This window comes from Aulonocara stuartgranti (genome assembly GCF_965226115.1).
Source record: "Aulonocara stuartgranti genome assembly, chromosome: 15".
NCBI lineage: Eukaryota > Metazoa > Chordata > Actinopteri > Cichliformes > Cichlidae > Aulonocara > Aulonocara stuartgranti.
Genome location: NC_138951.1, coordinates 13,068,172 through 13,085,477, shown reverse-complemented (window position 1 = coordinate 13,085,477; position 17,306 = coordinate 13,068,172). Strand labels below are relative to the sequence as shown.

The 17,306-nt window shown below is 39.9% G+C and overlaps 1 protein-coding gene across 1 annotated transcript in view; it reads left to right on the top strand.

Moving 5' to 3' along the window:
• Positions 1-10,479: 10,479 nt before the first annotated feature.
• The window catches only part of LOC309690007 (pleckstrin homology domain-containing family G member 1), a 60,843-nt gene continuing 54,016 nt past the window's right edge, over positions 10,480-17,306 (top strand). The window contains 1 exon segment of the mRNA XM_082506809.1: positions 10,480-10,772. Within this exon segment, the coding sequence (XP_082362935.1) occupies positions 10,502-10,772 (271 nt within the window). The 5' untranslated portion in view covers positions 10,480-10,501.

The window sequence follows — 17,306 nt, the reverse complement described above, 5'->3', positions numbered from 1 at the left end:
CTTTTTCTCGTCGATAAAATGGTCAGATGAGGTCCATGCCAATGTGCTCAAATGGTACCTCCATTAAGGGCAGTAAGGGCATAAAGGCACTTTTGGAATGGCCAGCTGGTTCACCAGCTGACACCACTGGACGCACAACATCAGCGCACATCCAAACAGATTCTTGGCCAGTAAAATCGGTCAATTTTTGGGTCCAGAGTCTTATCTTATTCCAGGTGACCAGCCATCGAGTTGTAACGAGCCACCTAAAAAAATCATTTCTCAGTGGCTCTTCTGCGACCAACAAGTAGATGTGTTCTTCCATTTTACAAGTGTCACGACACGCTCAACATGGTCTGTCGTTACAAAATGTGGAAATGTCAGGGCGCACTATTTGACTATCAGCTCTCATCATTTGATCAAAGGGCGAATTGCATAGTGCCATTATCTTCTGTGTAGCGAATTGCTGGAACCGGCAAGCTGAACGCGGCCCAAACGCCACGTGTCCCTATTGGCTGTGTGTGCAGCCCTGTATACTGCCCTATTGAGCTACCAAACCCCAACCAATCAGTTTTGAGATTTAAGGGGTATGCTAGCCGCCAGCTAACCGCAGCCGTTACTCTATGCATTTCCCCCCGATCTTTCATTTCCACCAGTACTATGGGGTATTTGTGAATATCCATGACTGAGCCGGACAGGTCGCCAGCTGGTCTTTGGCCAGGGTGATGGCAGTTTCGAGGTTCACCGGCTAGTGATAGCAGACTCACTTCACTGTCCTGGCCGGTAGCCCCCCCCCCACAAATTTCTCTAGCACTACCATTTTCAGCAATCCAGCCTTTCTAAGTGTGGGGCCAGGCTGCAGCCACCTGGTTTAGGCAGAGGACTGGTCCTCCAGCCCCATTTGCCCCATGAAAGTTGCTGTGATGGTCTTCTGGAGAGACTGATGGCAGCCACTTGCAACAACCGGAGGGCACGTTCCTTCCCTGGCCACCAACACACCTCCGCCAAGCGTTGGAAAACTTCCAGGAAAAGCTTGCTGTTGATTTAAGTCAAAATATATTTGCTGATGTTGAGTGTGTGGATATTCAGAAGGACACCCATTCCATAATACATCATTTCCATAAGTGTAAAATCACCAATTATGTTGTCATTAATGTCCAAAAACAACTTGGAGTTTATCACAGATGCGCTTCTTACTACAGTCAGTATATTTAGCATGAAATGGAGTTGAGGAAAATGGTAGAATACTTAATATCAATGTTTTGAAGACTATGACATTAGGGACATTAGGGGATGTATTGGTTGGCACCATCACCTCACAGTGTGAAGGTCCTGGATTTAAAAAAATCCAGGCATGGTCTGTTCTGAGTGCAGTTTAGATGTTCTCACTGTGTACTCTGTCTTTGTCCTGGAGTCCAAAGACATGAATGTTAAATTAACCCATGATTTTAAAATGTCAATAGGTATGAATGGTTATCTTTTGTTCTGTGTTAGTCCTGCAGTAGACTTGTGATATGTTCAGGGTGTGCTCCACCTTCTGCCTGATGACAGCTGGGATATGATTAATTCCCTCCACAATCCTGAATTGCATAATTGAATGGATTTATTGCATTCAGATGATAGCACATATCTTAAAGATGTTTCAGAAAGTTGTACAAATAAAAGTATGTCAGCATGGCTAAACACCAGTAGACGTAAGTAAGGAAATTGTGGGGAAGGGGAATTTTTTTTTTTAACTTATCAGTATTTCAGTTCTTGAATTCGTTACAGTTTGTGGCTTTTTCATTTAGCTGTGCGGGCATGTTATAGCATTTGCAACTCACAAGTTTGTATAAAGAAGGCAAATCCAAAAAGCACTTCCGTCTGCCAGTAAATCTTAGATGGAAAAGTTTCAGATTGTGATAATAATGGTCCTTGTTTGAGGCTTTAAACACTGCTCCCTTTCTGGCAGACAAAAGCAAAGTTTGTCTGAGGTGAACCAGAAGCTCTTGAGATTTGATGACCTAGACTTCCCCTAATCTCTTTCTCAAGGTTAAGGCTGATGAAGAAAACAGGCTCCCTTTTCCAACGGCCTCCCCATCTTCCACCTTTTTTTTTTCAACAACCAAGAGGATTGTGACAGCCAGAGTGTCTGCAATGAAGTTAAATGGGCGGATAGAGTTGCTCTCCTCTGCCCGATATGTGATATGTAAGGCAACTAAAATGCAAGAGACAGTGGAGAGAAAGAAAGATGGAGCAAGATTAGGAGGAATGTATGTTTGTACGTATTCGTAGTAGATCGGGTTTCTGGGAAATTGAGTAGAAAGTTATATGGGGTTGTCACACTGAAAGAGTTCAGTACAGGTAGACTGAGTCTCAGTTTCTGATTAAAGTGAACTTGTCAAGTTCATGTAGAGAAAAAAAAAGAGGCACTTGGCTAAAATGTCCACATCTGCTGCTAAATGAGCAGCTTTTTAAAAAGAGCTATGGCTGATATCAGAGATCAAAGGTTTTTGTCCTGCAGACCGATCACAATGAAAAACTTAACTCAAATCTTCTGTTTGTTTCAAAGCAAAGTGGAACCTTATTTAAAGATCGGCTATGCTGACAGCTCGATAACTTTGGAAACCTCACCTTTATACTTGGCCAGCCCATTTGTGTTATTAACATCCAGATTTATGTGGTGTTTTATTGTTTAAAACTTCTGGCTGTTGACAACATTTACTGATTCATGAATGGATTAAAGAGAGATATTCAAAATCCCCTCCGAAGAACACCGAAAGGAACTCCGAGGATTAAATTTGCAATTGTTAGTAGCGGTTTTTGTTTGACCCCAGACAACGAGCAAGGGAAGCCAATGTTAACTAAACAAATATAAGGGATATAAGAGATAAGGGATGTGAGAGGTAAGCATAGAAAGGAAGGGGAAATAAAGAAGTCTTTGTAATTTGGTCTTCAGTCACATACAGTGCTTAAAACATTTTTTAAGCCACCACCCAATGTAAGGCTAATGCTACCGCTCCTCTAATTTATAATACTGGTAATTAACAAAATGATGTTTTATGTTTCTGTAATTGTTAATCTACCTGCACTCCCACATTTAAAATGCATTTTTTTGGAGGGGGGTTGTTTTGCTTTTTACAAATTGTCACTATCCTTACCCATTAACCCCTGTGTGCAACTTTGGACAATTTGTGAGAAGGTAAATGTACATATACTGGCATTAGTATAGTGCAATAAATCTCACTAAGCACCTCAAGTGTTTGTTTTTTTGTTTGTTTTTTTACCGTGCATTGGGTTTTTTGTTTTTACGTATATCCATATAGCACAGTGCATTATTTCTATACACTATAATCTGCGCCATACCCAAAGTCACTTTAAAATCATTCATTAACCTAACGTGTATGTGTTTGGACTATGGGAGAAAGCTGGAGTATGTGGAGAGAGCCCACGCAGGAATAATAAATAAAAATAAAGAATAAGAAAAGAGAGGCGACAAAGAGTGATTCATTTTCTTCCCATGAATCAACAGCAGTCTGCAGAAAAGTTCTCTCTTGAATGTCAGACACTAATGGATTGCGGGGCTGCAGGTGTGTCTGTGCTCCTCTCACGCTGATGGTTTTTACGTAACAGCACAAGTCAGGAATCATTTCTGCAATCATTCTCCATTGTTGGTCACAGAACAAGTGTGGGCAACACATCTCCGGTTATATATGAGATGGAAACTTCTGGCTGGTACGGAAGGACAAACTGGTCACAGACATTTCATAAAAACATGTTCTGGAAATTATCTCATCAACATCCTGGTATCATAACTACAGCCTTTATAATGTGAGATGCGGTTTATGCTGGGACCTCAGGGCCACCCGCTTCTACATCCAGCCTTTCACGGTTGGTTTAACAGAAAGAAAAGAGTTTTGCTGTTTCATCGTTAATCGGTGAATTCAGCAGAATGGTAAAACTGTAAACTCAGAGTATTTCCTGGGATTTCGATGAGGTTAAAGATGGTGATGACAGACCACCTGCAGTTATTTAGATTAGATAGCAGCTTGTTCATTCTCTTTTTTCACTGTTGACATGGTTGGGTTCAGCCACTGATTAGCAGCTTTTGCACAGCTCAACCCACCTCAAATCCCAGAGAAATCCATTTAAATCAACTTAGTTTTCAATGACTTCTTTTATGCATTATTCATACTTTTTCGTCTGATCTAGCTTCCTGTTTACCTCCTGATGATGAACCTTTAAGTCAAGGGAAAAATATAATCAGCTTAAATAAAAATGCCTACTGTACAGATATATTCCTCTCATCTTTTATCTTTTCTACAGTTGTGGCCAAAAGTTTGGGTTTTATTTATTTGGCAATAAAAGTTTTTGAAATTATTTAGATTGTTCTTCATATGTCATAGAAACATACAAAAATCATCTAAATAAAAAGTGAACAGCCAAAGTGCATGGAAATTCTGTTTGTCTTACAGGTGGGACTTTGACTTGAACAAAAATCCAAAAACTGCTCTGGAGACATGTCAAAATATAATAGGTGTATAATTAGTGATATGGTACTATGCAAAAGTCTTGACGCCCCTCATTTCTTTGTGTTTTGCTTCCAAGGAGCTAGAATTATTAGTGAAACATGTTAGCTGAAAACTTTACATCTAGTGGCATTGTGTGTATTCTGTCCTTAAAAGAGTGAGGAAACTGTGTGGAGGACAGATAAGCAAAATTAAAACAACAACCAAGTTTTTCTATAACGAATGAAAATTTTCTGACAGTCATGTCCTTAAGAAATAAGGTGGAAAATCCAGCAAAGACATGACACAGGAGCTGAAAGATGCATCTGACCCATCAGTTGATACTATTCACTGAAGCCTCATCAGAAATAGTCTCAGTGTCAAGAAGCCATTCTTAAGAAAGGGCATCAAAGAGAAGATATAGTGGCCCGCTAGAGACAAAGCAAGTACAAACTCCAAAACACGTACAAACTCCGAAGCACGTACAAATTCCAAAACACAACGGAAGTGCTCCAGGACGCTAGGATCAGTGTTGAGCTCGATTTGCAAAATAAACAGCAAGTTTGTTGCAAACACTGGTGGAAAACACCTGCAAGGATAGAACAACCACACTCATATATATTCAAATAATTAATTGTGTAGCCACTATAGGTAACAAAAGCTCAACACTGACCCTAGCGTCCTGGAGCACTTCCGTTGTGTTTTGGAGTTTGCACGTGCTTTGTCTCTGGGCGCCACTGTACAAAAACACTGCCAGTGCATGAAAAGCACACCTGGATAGAAAAGACACAATGGAACATCAGTAGTCATGGACTGGCCTCCCCAGATCCCAGACCTCATCATTAAATGAAGCAGTGTGGGACCATCTTGACAGAGAACAGAACAAGAGGCAGCCAATATTCAAAGAGCTTTTCAATGTCCTTCAAACCTTGAGAACTATTCCTGAAGACAAGAAATAACAAGAAAGCTTACCTAAGAGATGTCATGCTCGCTCTGGCCAAATTTCCCATTTTCACAGCAACAGATAAATAAACCAGGGGTCGAGTTTTACACAGTAAACTATTTTTGTTTTTTATTACTTAGTGTAAAATGTAGATAGTTACATTTTCTTACATGAGGATATTTTATTTATAATTTAAGGAAGTTCCTCAGTTTTAAATTGAACTTCAAACTGGTAACAGACATGCAGAATCTAATTTTCAAAACTGCCATTCATTAATAAAAAAGTAACCAATCCATCTGATTCATCCTCACAGTTAATTACGTTATTGTTACTCTGGCACTCATTGTGATACTATTTTTCTTATTGCAATCACTTTCTTTCTAAAGCATCTCAGAGGTTGTTTTTTTTAAACATAATTAGCACTCCCACTCATGTGCTACTGTAAGTACAAAAGCCACCAGTATTTTCCCACTGCATCAGCATACATAATGCGGGTGCCACACGGACAGTGATCAGAGTTGGCATTACACACCCTCTGAGGCATTTCCTGTGGCGTTTCCTGCTTTCTTCATGGCTTCATGTGCTAATGTCCATTAATCCTGGCACACTCGACAGCTTTTTCTGTCCCAGCGTCTGATAACACAAAGGCGCTCTCTCTCTCACTTTCTGTCTCACAGTCGTTGCTCTGGACTGAAAGCAGCAGAGCGGGTCGCCCAGTATTTCTCAGCTGATGGTGGAGATAAGCTTTCCCTTGTGTGTGTCTCCCATGACTTGTGTGTACACATATGAGGGGAAAAAACACTGTATACAGTTCTGCCCTCGGGGAAAAAAAGTGTCTGGGAATTGTGAAACTCATGCCAAAGTGTTTTACACTGAAAATATCCGTATTAGTCAAACAGGAAGGGCTAAGATTAAAACTATCGGCTTTGAGCGTTTGATCCTGAAATGCATTTTTCTGTAGTGTTGTGTCTGCAAGGCTTAATGATTATTCCAAACGTACATTGTTTGTATATGCTCTCTAATCCTAAATGGGATGATGACATCTCAGTCAGGTCTATAATGACGTTTGTTATGGCTGCCCTCATCTTGCCTTCATTTATTGCCTTTGTCTATATGAGCGCAAACTCACCTAGTCTATTTTTGGCATCTCATCTGTCACACTGCCCTTTGACACTACAAACACCAGACACCATTTATCTCCTATTGCGTGACTCAGATCAACAGCACTCTTGCCCATGTCTCCTCCACAGTCTGCCACAGATAAGCATTTAATTAACCATTTCACTGGACTATTATGCAATTCACTCACTAATACAGGGACCGGCACTCTGAAAATGATGTATACTCGCAATTCTGTTTCAAGGACAATCAGAATCAGAATACTTTAATAATCCCTAAGGAAATTATGTAAATTATTATGTGGGTTAAATAATACAATATATTGCAAACTTTACAAATTTAAGAAATGGCACTAATCTATACAAGGTGAGAATATTAGAGAGGTGATATATTTGACTCTAACCTGTGAACTTTGTCATCTGTTATTTTACTGTAGAGTATGTGCAAAAGGGTGTAACTATTGCAGTGTTTACAGTGTATTAAATGCAGGAGTTGTACAGGGAGATGGCCTCACTGAGCGTGCTCCTGTGACTGGCCAGCACGTCATGGAGTGGGCGGAGGTATTATCCAACATTGTCCTTATCTTGGACAACATCCGCCTCTCATACACCACCCTAAGGGGTGGGCTCCATCCCCACAACATTACTGGCCTTGCGGATCAGTTTATTCAGTCTGTTGGCATCTGGGACCCTCAACCTGATGCTCCAGCATGCAATAGCATAGAGGCTAGCACTGGCCACAACAGACTCGCAAAAAATCCTGAGCATTGTCCAACAATGTTGAAAGACTTCAGCCACCTCAGAAAATAGAGTCGACTCTGGCCCTTCCTGTAGAGTGCAGTGGTGTTTTTAGCCCAGTTCAGTTTATTGTCTATGTGTACTGCAAGGTATTTATAGTCCTCTACAATGTCAACATTGACCTCTCTGGATTGAAACGAGGGTGAAGGTTTTCCTGGTCCTCCTAAAAAGTCCACAATCAGTTCCTTGGTCTTTTGCCACGTTGAGCTGCAGAAGGCTCTGCTCGTACCACAGGTACAAGGAGACCATGCAAACTCAATGCAGAAGGGCCTCGGGCAGCAGGTCCTGGGTTCAAATCCAGTGACTGGCCAAGGCCTTTGTGTATGGAGCTTGTTTGTTCACTCTGTGCCTGTGTGGGTTCTCTCTGTGTACTCCAGCTTCTTGACAAAAGCAACAGGCTTTTGTCAAGAAAGCTCTCCAGGGTGTACCCTGCATCCTGCCTTGTGACAAACTCCTCATATCAGATAGCATCATAGTATCACCAGTGAGTACAGGACAGCTCATCAGTGGCAACAAGACCAGAATTGGCCTGATGAAGACTCCAATTAGGACTTTTAACTGTATTTACATTTTACAGCTTTTCCTACTGATAAAGACACCCCACCCCACCCTAACACCACTCATACTGCAACAAAGTAATTAAGTTATAAATAAACAATTAAATGACAGAAAAGTTCCTTTTTCTGTTTGTTTGTTCAAATGGATCCACAGTGAGAAAAAATGACATTTTTCTGTGAATAAACAAAATCTTTCTGTTTTATAATTATATGGTATTCAGGCCAATGCGTTACCAGAACCTTTCTCTGTAATTTAACTTTTTAAGATTTAATGGTTACAGCTGCAATGTTAAAAAACATTTGCGTGAGGAATGATGTAAAATAGTGAAAGAAAAAATGTTTAAAAGACAACTGGTAAAAATAGATGGCCGGACAGCGAAAATAAAACAACATCTGTATGTATGCACATAATTAAAACGCATAAACAATGTTAAATGCAGGAAATCTTTATCAGGTCGTCAGGAAGTCGTTTTGAGTGTCCCAGTCATCTGAGATAAATTTCTGTTTTGAACAGCACATAATTTTCTCGTGTCACAGAATGTCACATAACACATCAGTCGCTTTGAAGCCTGTAATGTGAAACGAGATTAAACACATTTTTATCAGATGCTGTTTTAATATTTCGGTGCTTAAAAGTGGCGTTCACTCTGAAAATGATAAAATCATGTTGTCAAATCAAAAGCTGAGCAGCATCAGTGCGTGTATGCTTTCAAAATGAAACCAAAGGAACAGATTTTATCTGTCACCATCAGCATAGTAGGAATTGTTCTCAATCTGCCCTATAGCTAGGTGCATGTCTGTTTCCACGGACTAAGGGATTTCCACGCTAAAAATGATCAGGCATGTCTCTACATGTACAGGGAAAAACAGCAATTAACAAGCTATATTTTCTTCCACTGAAAACTAGACACTGACATACTAGAAGGACAGCAATGTAAATAGACAGCTTTGGCATTGTTTGTCAGCTTTTACCTGAGGGAAAATCCTCCTCACTCTCAGGACTTCAGCAGTTTCAGTTGACAATGAAGTCATCTTATTCTGAGAAAGCTGATATCACAGAGAAAAGCTCAGTGGCTAAGCCTGTCCTCTGTGGAATAATCATTCAGGCCATGACCTCCCCAGTGACAAAGATAATACTCACCAGAGAGCATGACACCTATAAATCAAAATGAAAAAATAATTATCAAAACTGTACAGACAAAAGAATATTGTTCAGTGAGTCACATAAAAGCTACAGATGTAAAACTACCGTCTGTCTGTCAGCAAGGTAAGCAGTAAGGAAAGGCAGGAATGTGAGAAATAACCACAACGCTGTTAGAGATATGTCCTATCCCGCATTCTGTTTTATGCCCAACAATAGACAGTGGGAAGATAAGAGGTTAGTTTTGGTTTTCCCAGTACAAAATACAAAGACAGTCACTATAAATAATGTATAAGAGATTTAAAATAAAGTGTTTTGAAGTCATCAAACTACTGGTTGCTTAATGTTTTTCATTAAAAGGGCCAATAAAAGGACAATTAGAGAAAGACTGAAGAAATAATGTACAGCACGGTGACTGGAGAAATCCAAGCGCAGCATGCCACCATTAACACCTTACATCCATTGTCAAGCAGTGGAGGAGGGGTGATGGTTTGGGCCTGTTTTACAACCACAGGACTTGGGCATCTTGCAATTATTGACTCAACTACAAACTCCTCTGTAAACCAAAGGAGTCTAGATTAAAGTCTGAATGCTAAACCTTAGATAAAAAAGGATCACGCAACATAACAATGATCCCAAACAGCAGCAGATCTACAGCAGAATGGTTGAAAAAGAAAATAATCCAAGTGTTGCAATGACACAGTCAAAATCCAGACCTCACCCTGATTGAAATGCTGTGGTGGAACCTATAAGTGAGCTGTGCATAAACAAACGCCCACAAAGCCTCAATGAACTGAAGCAACATCATAAAAAGACTGTATCAGAATCCCTGCACAACGATGTCAGAGACTGATAAATACATAGAGAAAATTATTGCTTCAAATTATTGTTGCTGAAGGTGGTTGCACATGCATCTTAGTGCCTAGTTTTTGATAGGAGTGTAAAAAATTGTATTTTTCAAATGACTGTACAACTACAGAAAAATGCCAACAGTATTTTCATTTTAATGAAATAGAGCAACTGTAGGTCTCTATAATATTTGACGTGCAGATTAAAAAATAAAACGATTGTCTCCCAAGAAGTCAAACCCGAGACCTCTCCTGAAGTAGAACGATGCGACTTCTAGGAAGTTGAAACCTACATAGATGGCCTGTTTTCCTTCTTACTAACAGTAAATCCTATTTCATAGCAGAAACTGTCAAATGGGGGCTGTGACTTTAAACATTATCCGATCACGTTGGTAAGCAATGAACATGTTCATTGATGTAGAGTTATATGAATAAGAAAGACAAAATTACACAAACAAATACATAACTAATGAAAAAAAATTCACAAAAATCTTAAATAATTTTTTTTTAAATTATAAATATATTTCTTCACCTTTACATCTAAACAGCTCATTTTATTTATTATTTATTTTAATTAAGTCCAAAAAAGTTTAACTGTTGAGTATCGACGCTGATAAAGTGAGCCGGAAAATGACGCCACGCAAAGGTAACGTCACTGAGGTTTTACGACCAGGTAAACGAGGGCGCTGGCAAAGTGAACAGGTGAGCCAGCGTGGCTGCGATTTAATGAAGTGTCGAGGAGGGTTTTCAGCGCTCCAATTCAAGGTTGACATGTCTCCGGTGGCTGCAGGAGGACGAGGATTTGCTCATGTGCCCTCTGCAAAGACACCCGCAACAGAAAACAGCGAGCGGAAACTGCCTCGGTGCACTTTTCGAGCAGGTCCCTCATCAATCCCTTCCCGTGAGTCTAACGAATTGCCCTAAGGTGAAGTTGAACACGGATCCCGCGCTGTTATCAGCGGAGTGATTTCAGAAACAGGTGTGCTGCGCAGAGGAGTTACTGTGCGTGTGAACAGCCTGCAGGTCAGATCGCAGGACTGGAAGATAATTGCTGGCAGATGAACGCTGATAGGAGATAAGGAAGAGACTGCTGGCGGAACAGGTTGCATGAGAATGACTATGAATCAATAACACCGGTTATGTAATGACATGTAGCTAGTGGTAAGCTATGTGTCTGGTGAAGTTCTGCTTTTAACAATGTTTGGGTCTTTGATCTTTAAAAAAATCATCTTACAAAGAATCGGTTTTGCTAAAAACTGATGCTCTCTGTACTAAGAAAGAGCTGACAGTTCTGGACACACTCCAGGCTCTTATGAAACGCCAGCAGATGGCTGAAGGAAGTCAAATTTCACCACAGTGTTTTTCTCTCTTTTTGCCACTCACAGGTGACTTTCACACTGAATCACTTTAATCTTTATAAATAATGATTAATGCAGAACATCACCACAAATAACATATTAAGCTTTTGCAGCTTTGACTGACAAGGCACTGTTGTCATCACTGTGACTGTTCCTGCTGTTGTATGCTGGATTAAAGGGATAGTTTAGGTTTTGGGGATGTTTGCTCACTTGTTGAGGGTTAGATGAAAGGTTTGATACCGCTGCTGCTTATGTGCGGGTTGAGGGAAATGAGGGAAGTGGCTAGTTTTGTTCCAGCTGCCAGGAAACCAACATGTTACTGATGCAACACGTTGCCCCCATGGATGCATTATTGAAAAATGGATACAGGACTTAAAGATGGCACCTGCGCGTTTGAATTAATGGTCTTTGTCTCCCTGGTGTTGTTCTGTACCCTCACCTCCAGTATGAGGGGGAGGGAAGGGGATGGACCAGCCACCCGTTAGTATTTGTCTACAAAGAAAGCAGCAGGTATCTGCACATCTCTGAAAAGCAGTTGTGTTTACCCAAGTAACACTAAATCGTCGTTGCAGAGAATCAGTCATTTATGATGTTAGTTTATTTACCTGTAATAATTTTGTACTGTAAAATGTGGCTATCAAATCTTGCAGTTTTTTCTAATAAGTTCATAGCTTGCTATGTTTGACTGTGATAGAGCGGGTTGTATACCAAGTGGAAGGTCGGTGGGTCGATCCCCGATTTATCCATTTGTTTCATTTGTTTCTCAGGCACAAATGAAAACGAGCGCAAGATAAACAAAAAAATCAGGTATCAGCAAAACTGATATTTTGATCACAGATATAATCTTTTACAGAAATGCACATCCCTTATTAATATCATAACAGCAAAATTGAGTCACGTAGAAATATTCAGTTAAGCCGTCCGTGTTGCCTTCTTTCGTCACAGTCAGAGGAGGACGGCAGGTGCTGTGCTATTCTAAATCTCGTGAGAATGTAACCTGAGATTTAGTGACCTTAGCACCTTCACCCCCCGTGTAATGTTAAACCCAGGAAAGACAGGACCTCATATCCTGTAATCTAGTCCTGCTGATTTACTGTCTTCTGCTTGTCTAATAACACTGTGGCCCTAAGATTACGTATTACGCCGCCATAGGGATCTATGTTAGCGTAGACCGAAGGATGAAAATGCTAATCAGACTGTAAAATATGTAGGCTTATGTAGCTCATCTTATCTTTGAGTTTAGGATGAGCTGCACCTGTCAAGTAGCTTTCTCTCTGAGTGATGTTTTTACCAAAGTACCTTCAGACAGATGGCTCCAGAGAATGCCTTCGGTCCCACGCTGTATCCAGTTTCTTTCTTACAAAGTTGGTCATAAATCACCCCACATTTAAACTAAGGTCCAGGTGATGTGCGCTCGAAATATGCATGATGGTTTATAGGAAAGATTGAATGTGTGGCGACTGTGTGCGTACACATGGCTGCGTTTAAGGATAATATTCATACCTTCCTGATGTCCACTGTAATCCAACACTTTTATCTCTGTTCTGCCTGAAGCAGATCCAGATAGCATGTGGAGTTCAAACGCGCTCCAGGCGGAAAGGACTCAGTTGTGCTTCCATAGGAGCCTTGGCACATATGTGATGTATTCTTGATGAGAAGAGCTGCTACTGTGCATTCTGGGAGACCGATACAGAAGCAGAGCTGATTAAAAACACAAACAGGAAATGACCTATTTTGTCCACTGTTGTTTTCATCTCCACTCCTTTTGTTTCATTTTAAACAACCTCAAGTATAGATGCAATTTCACAGCAGTTCGATTTTAGGACTTGTTGAATCTCCATTCCCTGCTTAAGGCTACTGTTTTTGGTATTTTGTAATTGTTCCTGGTAAATTGTCAGTGTTGAGAGATGTGATAGGCTGCTGTTTTTCCAGTCTCTGCTGAAGCCGAGGAAGAGGGCAGCGAGTCTTTGTGTTGGGGGTCGTGATCTTTCACCTGCTGCTGGCGACCTTCCCTGCTGGGAGGTCACATGTAGGAGCTGAGGCGTGAAGGAGTTGACAAAGGGGATTCAAAGGAAGATGTGAAGAGAAGAGGTTGAAAAATATGAGGCAAAAAGTTTACCCGTCAGCTGTTTGACCTTTCAATAACTTTCTTCACTGTTGTTTATAGATCATTTTTACCCTCGAACTCGAAGCAGCAATGGCTTCTGTATATAGTATGCATGAAGATTGCTACAACAGTGAGCGGATGAAAACTGGTGAAATAAGCAACAAAAGGCCTCCAGCTTCCATCATCACCTGACTTTGTCTTAATCAGGCAACGTGGGCTTCAGCTGCACAGCTGAATGACCTTTCTTGCTTGTCATACAGGAAAAGGAAATGAGCTTTGCTAACAGCACATCCAGCTCTAATTTAAACTTCTTTGTAGAGACATACAAAGTGCACACTCTTAAAATCTTTAAATTTAGCATAAATTATAGGCAGTATTGTCAACCTTTTACTAAAAAACATGAAAAGCTTTACCACCACTTTTCCATCAAAAGGTGCTCATCTGTGAAGTGTTTAATAACAACAACCGAGAACAAATGCCTGTCATTTTTACTCTTCCTGCCGTGAGTGGAGATGCAAACAGTGGTGTTGGCCTTGTCTGAAATGCAAAGCATGTCCTTTCACATGCAAAGCTGCGTAAGGAGAAGGGCGCACATGAATGTTTGGTTTATTTGGACAAGTTCTGATCGCCCCCGCGCATGTTTGTGTGTTTTTAAAAATGTCGTCCCGTTGCTTTGATGGATGAACTTGTGCTGCTCTGACTGCAGCTTCCTGTTATAATTTCCAAAATGCCTGTGATTGTCTGTATGTCTGTGTGCGTGAATGTCAGTCCACAAAAAGGTTGATGGATATCACCATGTGCTTCCTATTTTATAGGAAGGTGTGTGTGTGTGTGTCTCCACGTCCAACCCCTGACAAGAGCTGTTGGACATGCAGAGACCTGCTTTGTGTTGAACCGGGATATTTTTGGACTGTTGTTACTGCGAGACAGAGAACTTTTAAACTTCCTTTTCAAAACCAAAATATACTTTTTTTTAAATTATTATTATTATTCCTCTGGTCTGGGTTACTGGATTGTCTGTTTACCACCAGACTTCCATCTTTCTATTCATAGTGTAGAGCTTTGCATAAAGTGTTTTTGTAGTAGGTGCTGACAGTGGAAAAAGCGACCAGGTGGTTTCATGGAAACACCTGCAGGAAAATAGTTCACTGTACTCTTGAGATTTGAGGATGAAAGATTCTCTTGAAGTTAAAAAGGATACTGTCCGCTGTCAGGACTTTCTCTAGCTATAAAACTGGGCTAACCTCCTTATCTGAGTGCTAAATACCAGACATGCAAAACTTTGAGCTGATTGATTGATGATGGTGAATGTCGTTTGAACAGACAAGACCAAAGAGCTGTTTGGCCATAAGTACCATGTGTGACATTTGTTCAACAGCTAAAACTTGTCCAAAATTGATCATGCAATTGATCTCATTAATGGAGATGGTTTGTTTTTGTTTTTTTCATTAAATTTTGAATTAAAGGATATTGAACTATTAAAAAGGAATTAAATTAATGATGTATACACAGTAAAACAGTCGTGTTCACTGTCAGACTGTGCAATATAGACAGACTGGTATGGCATCTAAATAGCTTAGTATTATTTAGATCTTTTAGTTTAGATGTTTATGAGACTGCGTGTGTCCGTGTGTGTCAGAGGAAAAGAGACACTGGGATTACAAACTGCATCATTTTACCTGAGCAGTCTAAGGAGCACATATAGAAATGATGCCCCCTTTGCACACTTCATGCATCTACTTCACATGTTAAATGAAGCGTGGCTGGGATTATTTGTGTAAATTCGCTGTGTGTCACAAACCATTCTGTGCATCTGATAACAGAGATGGGTTTCTGTATTTGCTCAGCAGGCAAAGACATTCCAGGAGACATACCTGTAGTCTGTGATTTAAGTGCGTGTGTCTGCTCAAGCTTTTTCTATACTACTAACCACTACTTAAAGTACTTAGAGATATGCTGTAAAAACATGTTTTACCTAATTACAAGGTTTGCGACGGGGAGAGGGAAAGTTTGGCCCACTGACTTTAGTATTTGGCATGAGGTGCAAGTATGAAAATACTTTAAGTGTGGCTTCACAGCAACTTTAAGACCCACCTAGTTGAATAAGAAGTGTTAAGAGAAAGATTACCATGAATGAAGGTAGACATATAGTAAAATAGCCGATGACCCCAATATGTAATTTAATTTTAAATGTTTAAAAATTCATATTGGTTGGTATAGAACAGAAGTATAGTATATAAAGTTCTGTACAAAAGTGTTGTGCCACCCTTATTTCTTTATATTTAGAAATTTGGGACATGTGTGCAGCAATTTATTGAAACATGTGCAAACATACATGGAAATACAGCACATAAGCAAACACAGTTTCATAGTGAGTGAAAGCAAGTTTTCACAATTTAATTAAATTGAAAGTTGATATTTGGTCTGACCGTCTTTTTTGGGTTTGGGTTCCTTGTCATGCTGAAGAATGACCAATCAGCTTTCCCGATTGCATTTCATGGTACTTTTCTGCATTTATAATGTCATCAGTTTCATAAGATCTCTAACACCACTGGCTCAAATGCAGCCTCACATCTAAGAGCCTCTGTCATGTTTTGCAGATTTTTAGATTTGATGAAAGAAATAGAAACAAATTGTTTTTCTGACACATTGCTAGTAACAAAGTTTACAGATACAAATGCTTTGTTACTGTACTTAAGTAGAATTTTCAGGTATCTGTACTTGAGTATTTTTGTCTGAAAACTTTTTACTTTTACTCCCTACATTTTTATACAGTGTGCAGTTTGTCACACAGTGTGATGCTACCTAAAACTCCAGCTGCTGTACTTCAAAGGGTTCTGCCTGACTGAGAGCTAACTTCACTGAGAGATGGAGTAAGAAAACAAAGATAAGACAGGAGATAATCAGGTTAGTCTGCAGTACTGTGGTGAATACACAGTAAAGCAATATATTGGACTGCTGAACAGTGGCTGTGATGCTCATGGTTAGATTTAGGTTAGAGGTTATATCAAGCATAGCAGAGATGAATTTCCATTTAAGGTGAATATGCTTATTTTAATTAACTGAATTCCAAATTTATATTGTGTAGTGTAAAAACAGTATAGTGTCAGTGTAGGGAATGGTCATCGGCAATGACAGCTTGTCAAACATCTGTTGTTGGGTTCCCCACCTGCTAAATCCCACTGTGACTCCTGATTACTGTTTAGGTGTGGAGGGAAAGTCACACAGTCAAAAAGGTTAGCTTGAATCTGAATTTCAAGGAGCTACTTTTTACTTTCTTATTTTGATTACAATTCTGAGCCTGTACTTTTTCACTTTTACTTGAGTACAAAAGTTGCTTCGGTACTTCAACTTTTACTGGAGTGTAGTTTCACGCTGGTATCTGTACTTCTACTTAAGTAAAGGAAGTCTGTACTTTTGCCAGCTTTGCTTATATGTAGAAACATCACTGGTTTGTTTCTTGGGTTATTTCCCTTTTTCATGCTTGAATGATCTATAGGTCAGTGTTAAGTGACTTCACACAAACATGAAAAATGTCTTCTATATACAGCTAGACTGAAATTGAAAGTGAAAAAGTCTTGCAGTACTGTTGCTCAAGACCAAAATTTAAATAAAAATACAATAAAATCTGGCTCCTTGGAAGCAAAATATGAAGTTATTATATGTGTAAAGCTACACACACTTTCATGCACCGGTTTCCAAAGACCTTTGAGCTTTCTGAAGCTTGAGTAGTACTTAAAATATTCAGTACAAACAACTCACCGGATGCACTTACACCACATCTTAAATATGAAAGAATTACTATTTGAATTTACTGACAGCAACTGTACACTTGTGTCCACTGCGCCGGCTTTTCAAAGGATCCGCCTATGCACTTGCACGTCCCAGTCCATTGCTCCCTGCTGATTGTACCGTGTAAACCAAAGGCTAAAAGGTTGGAGGTCAGGGCCAGGGTGAGACTGAAATACTT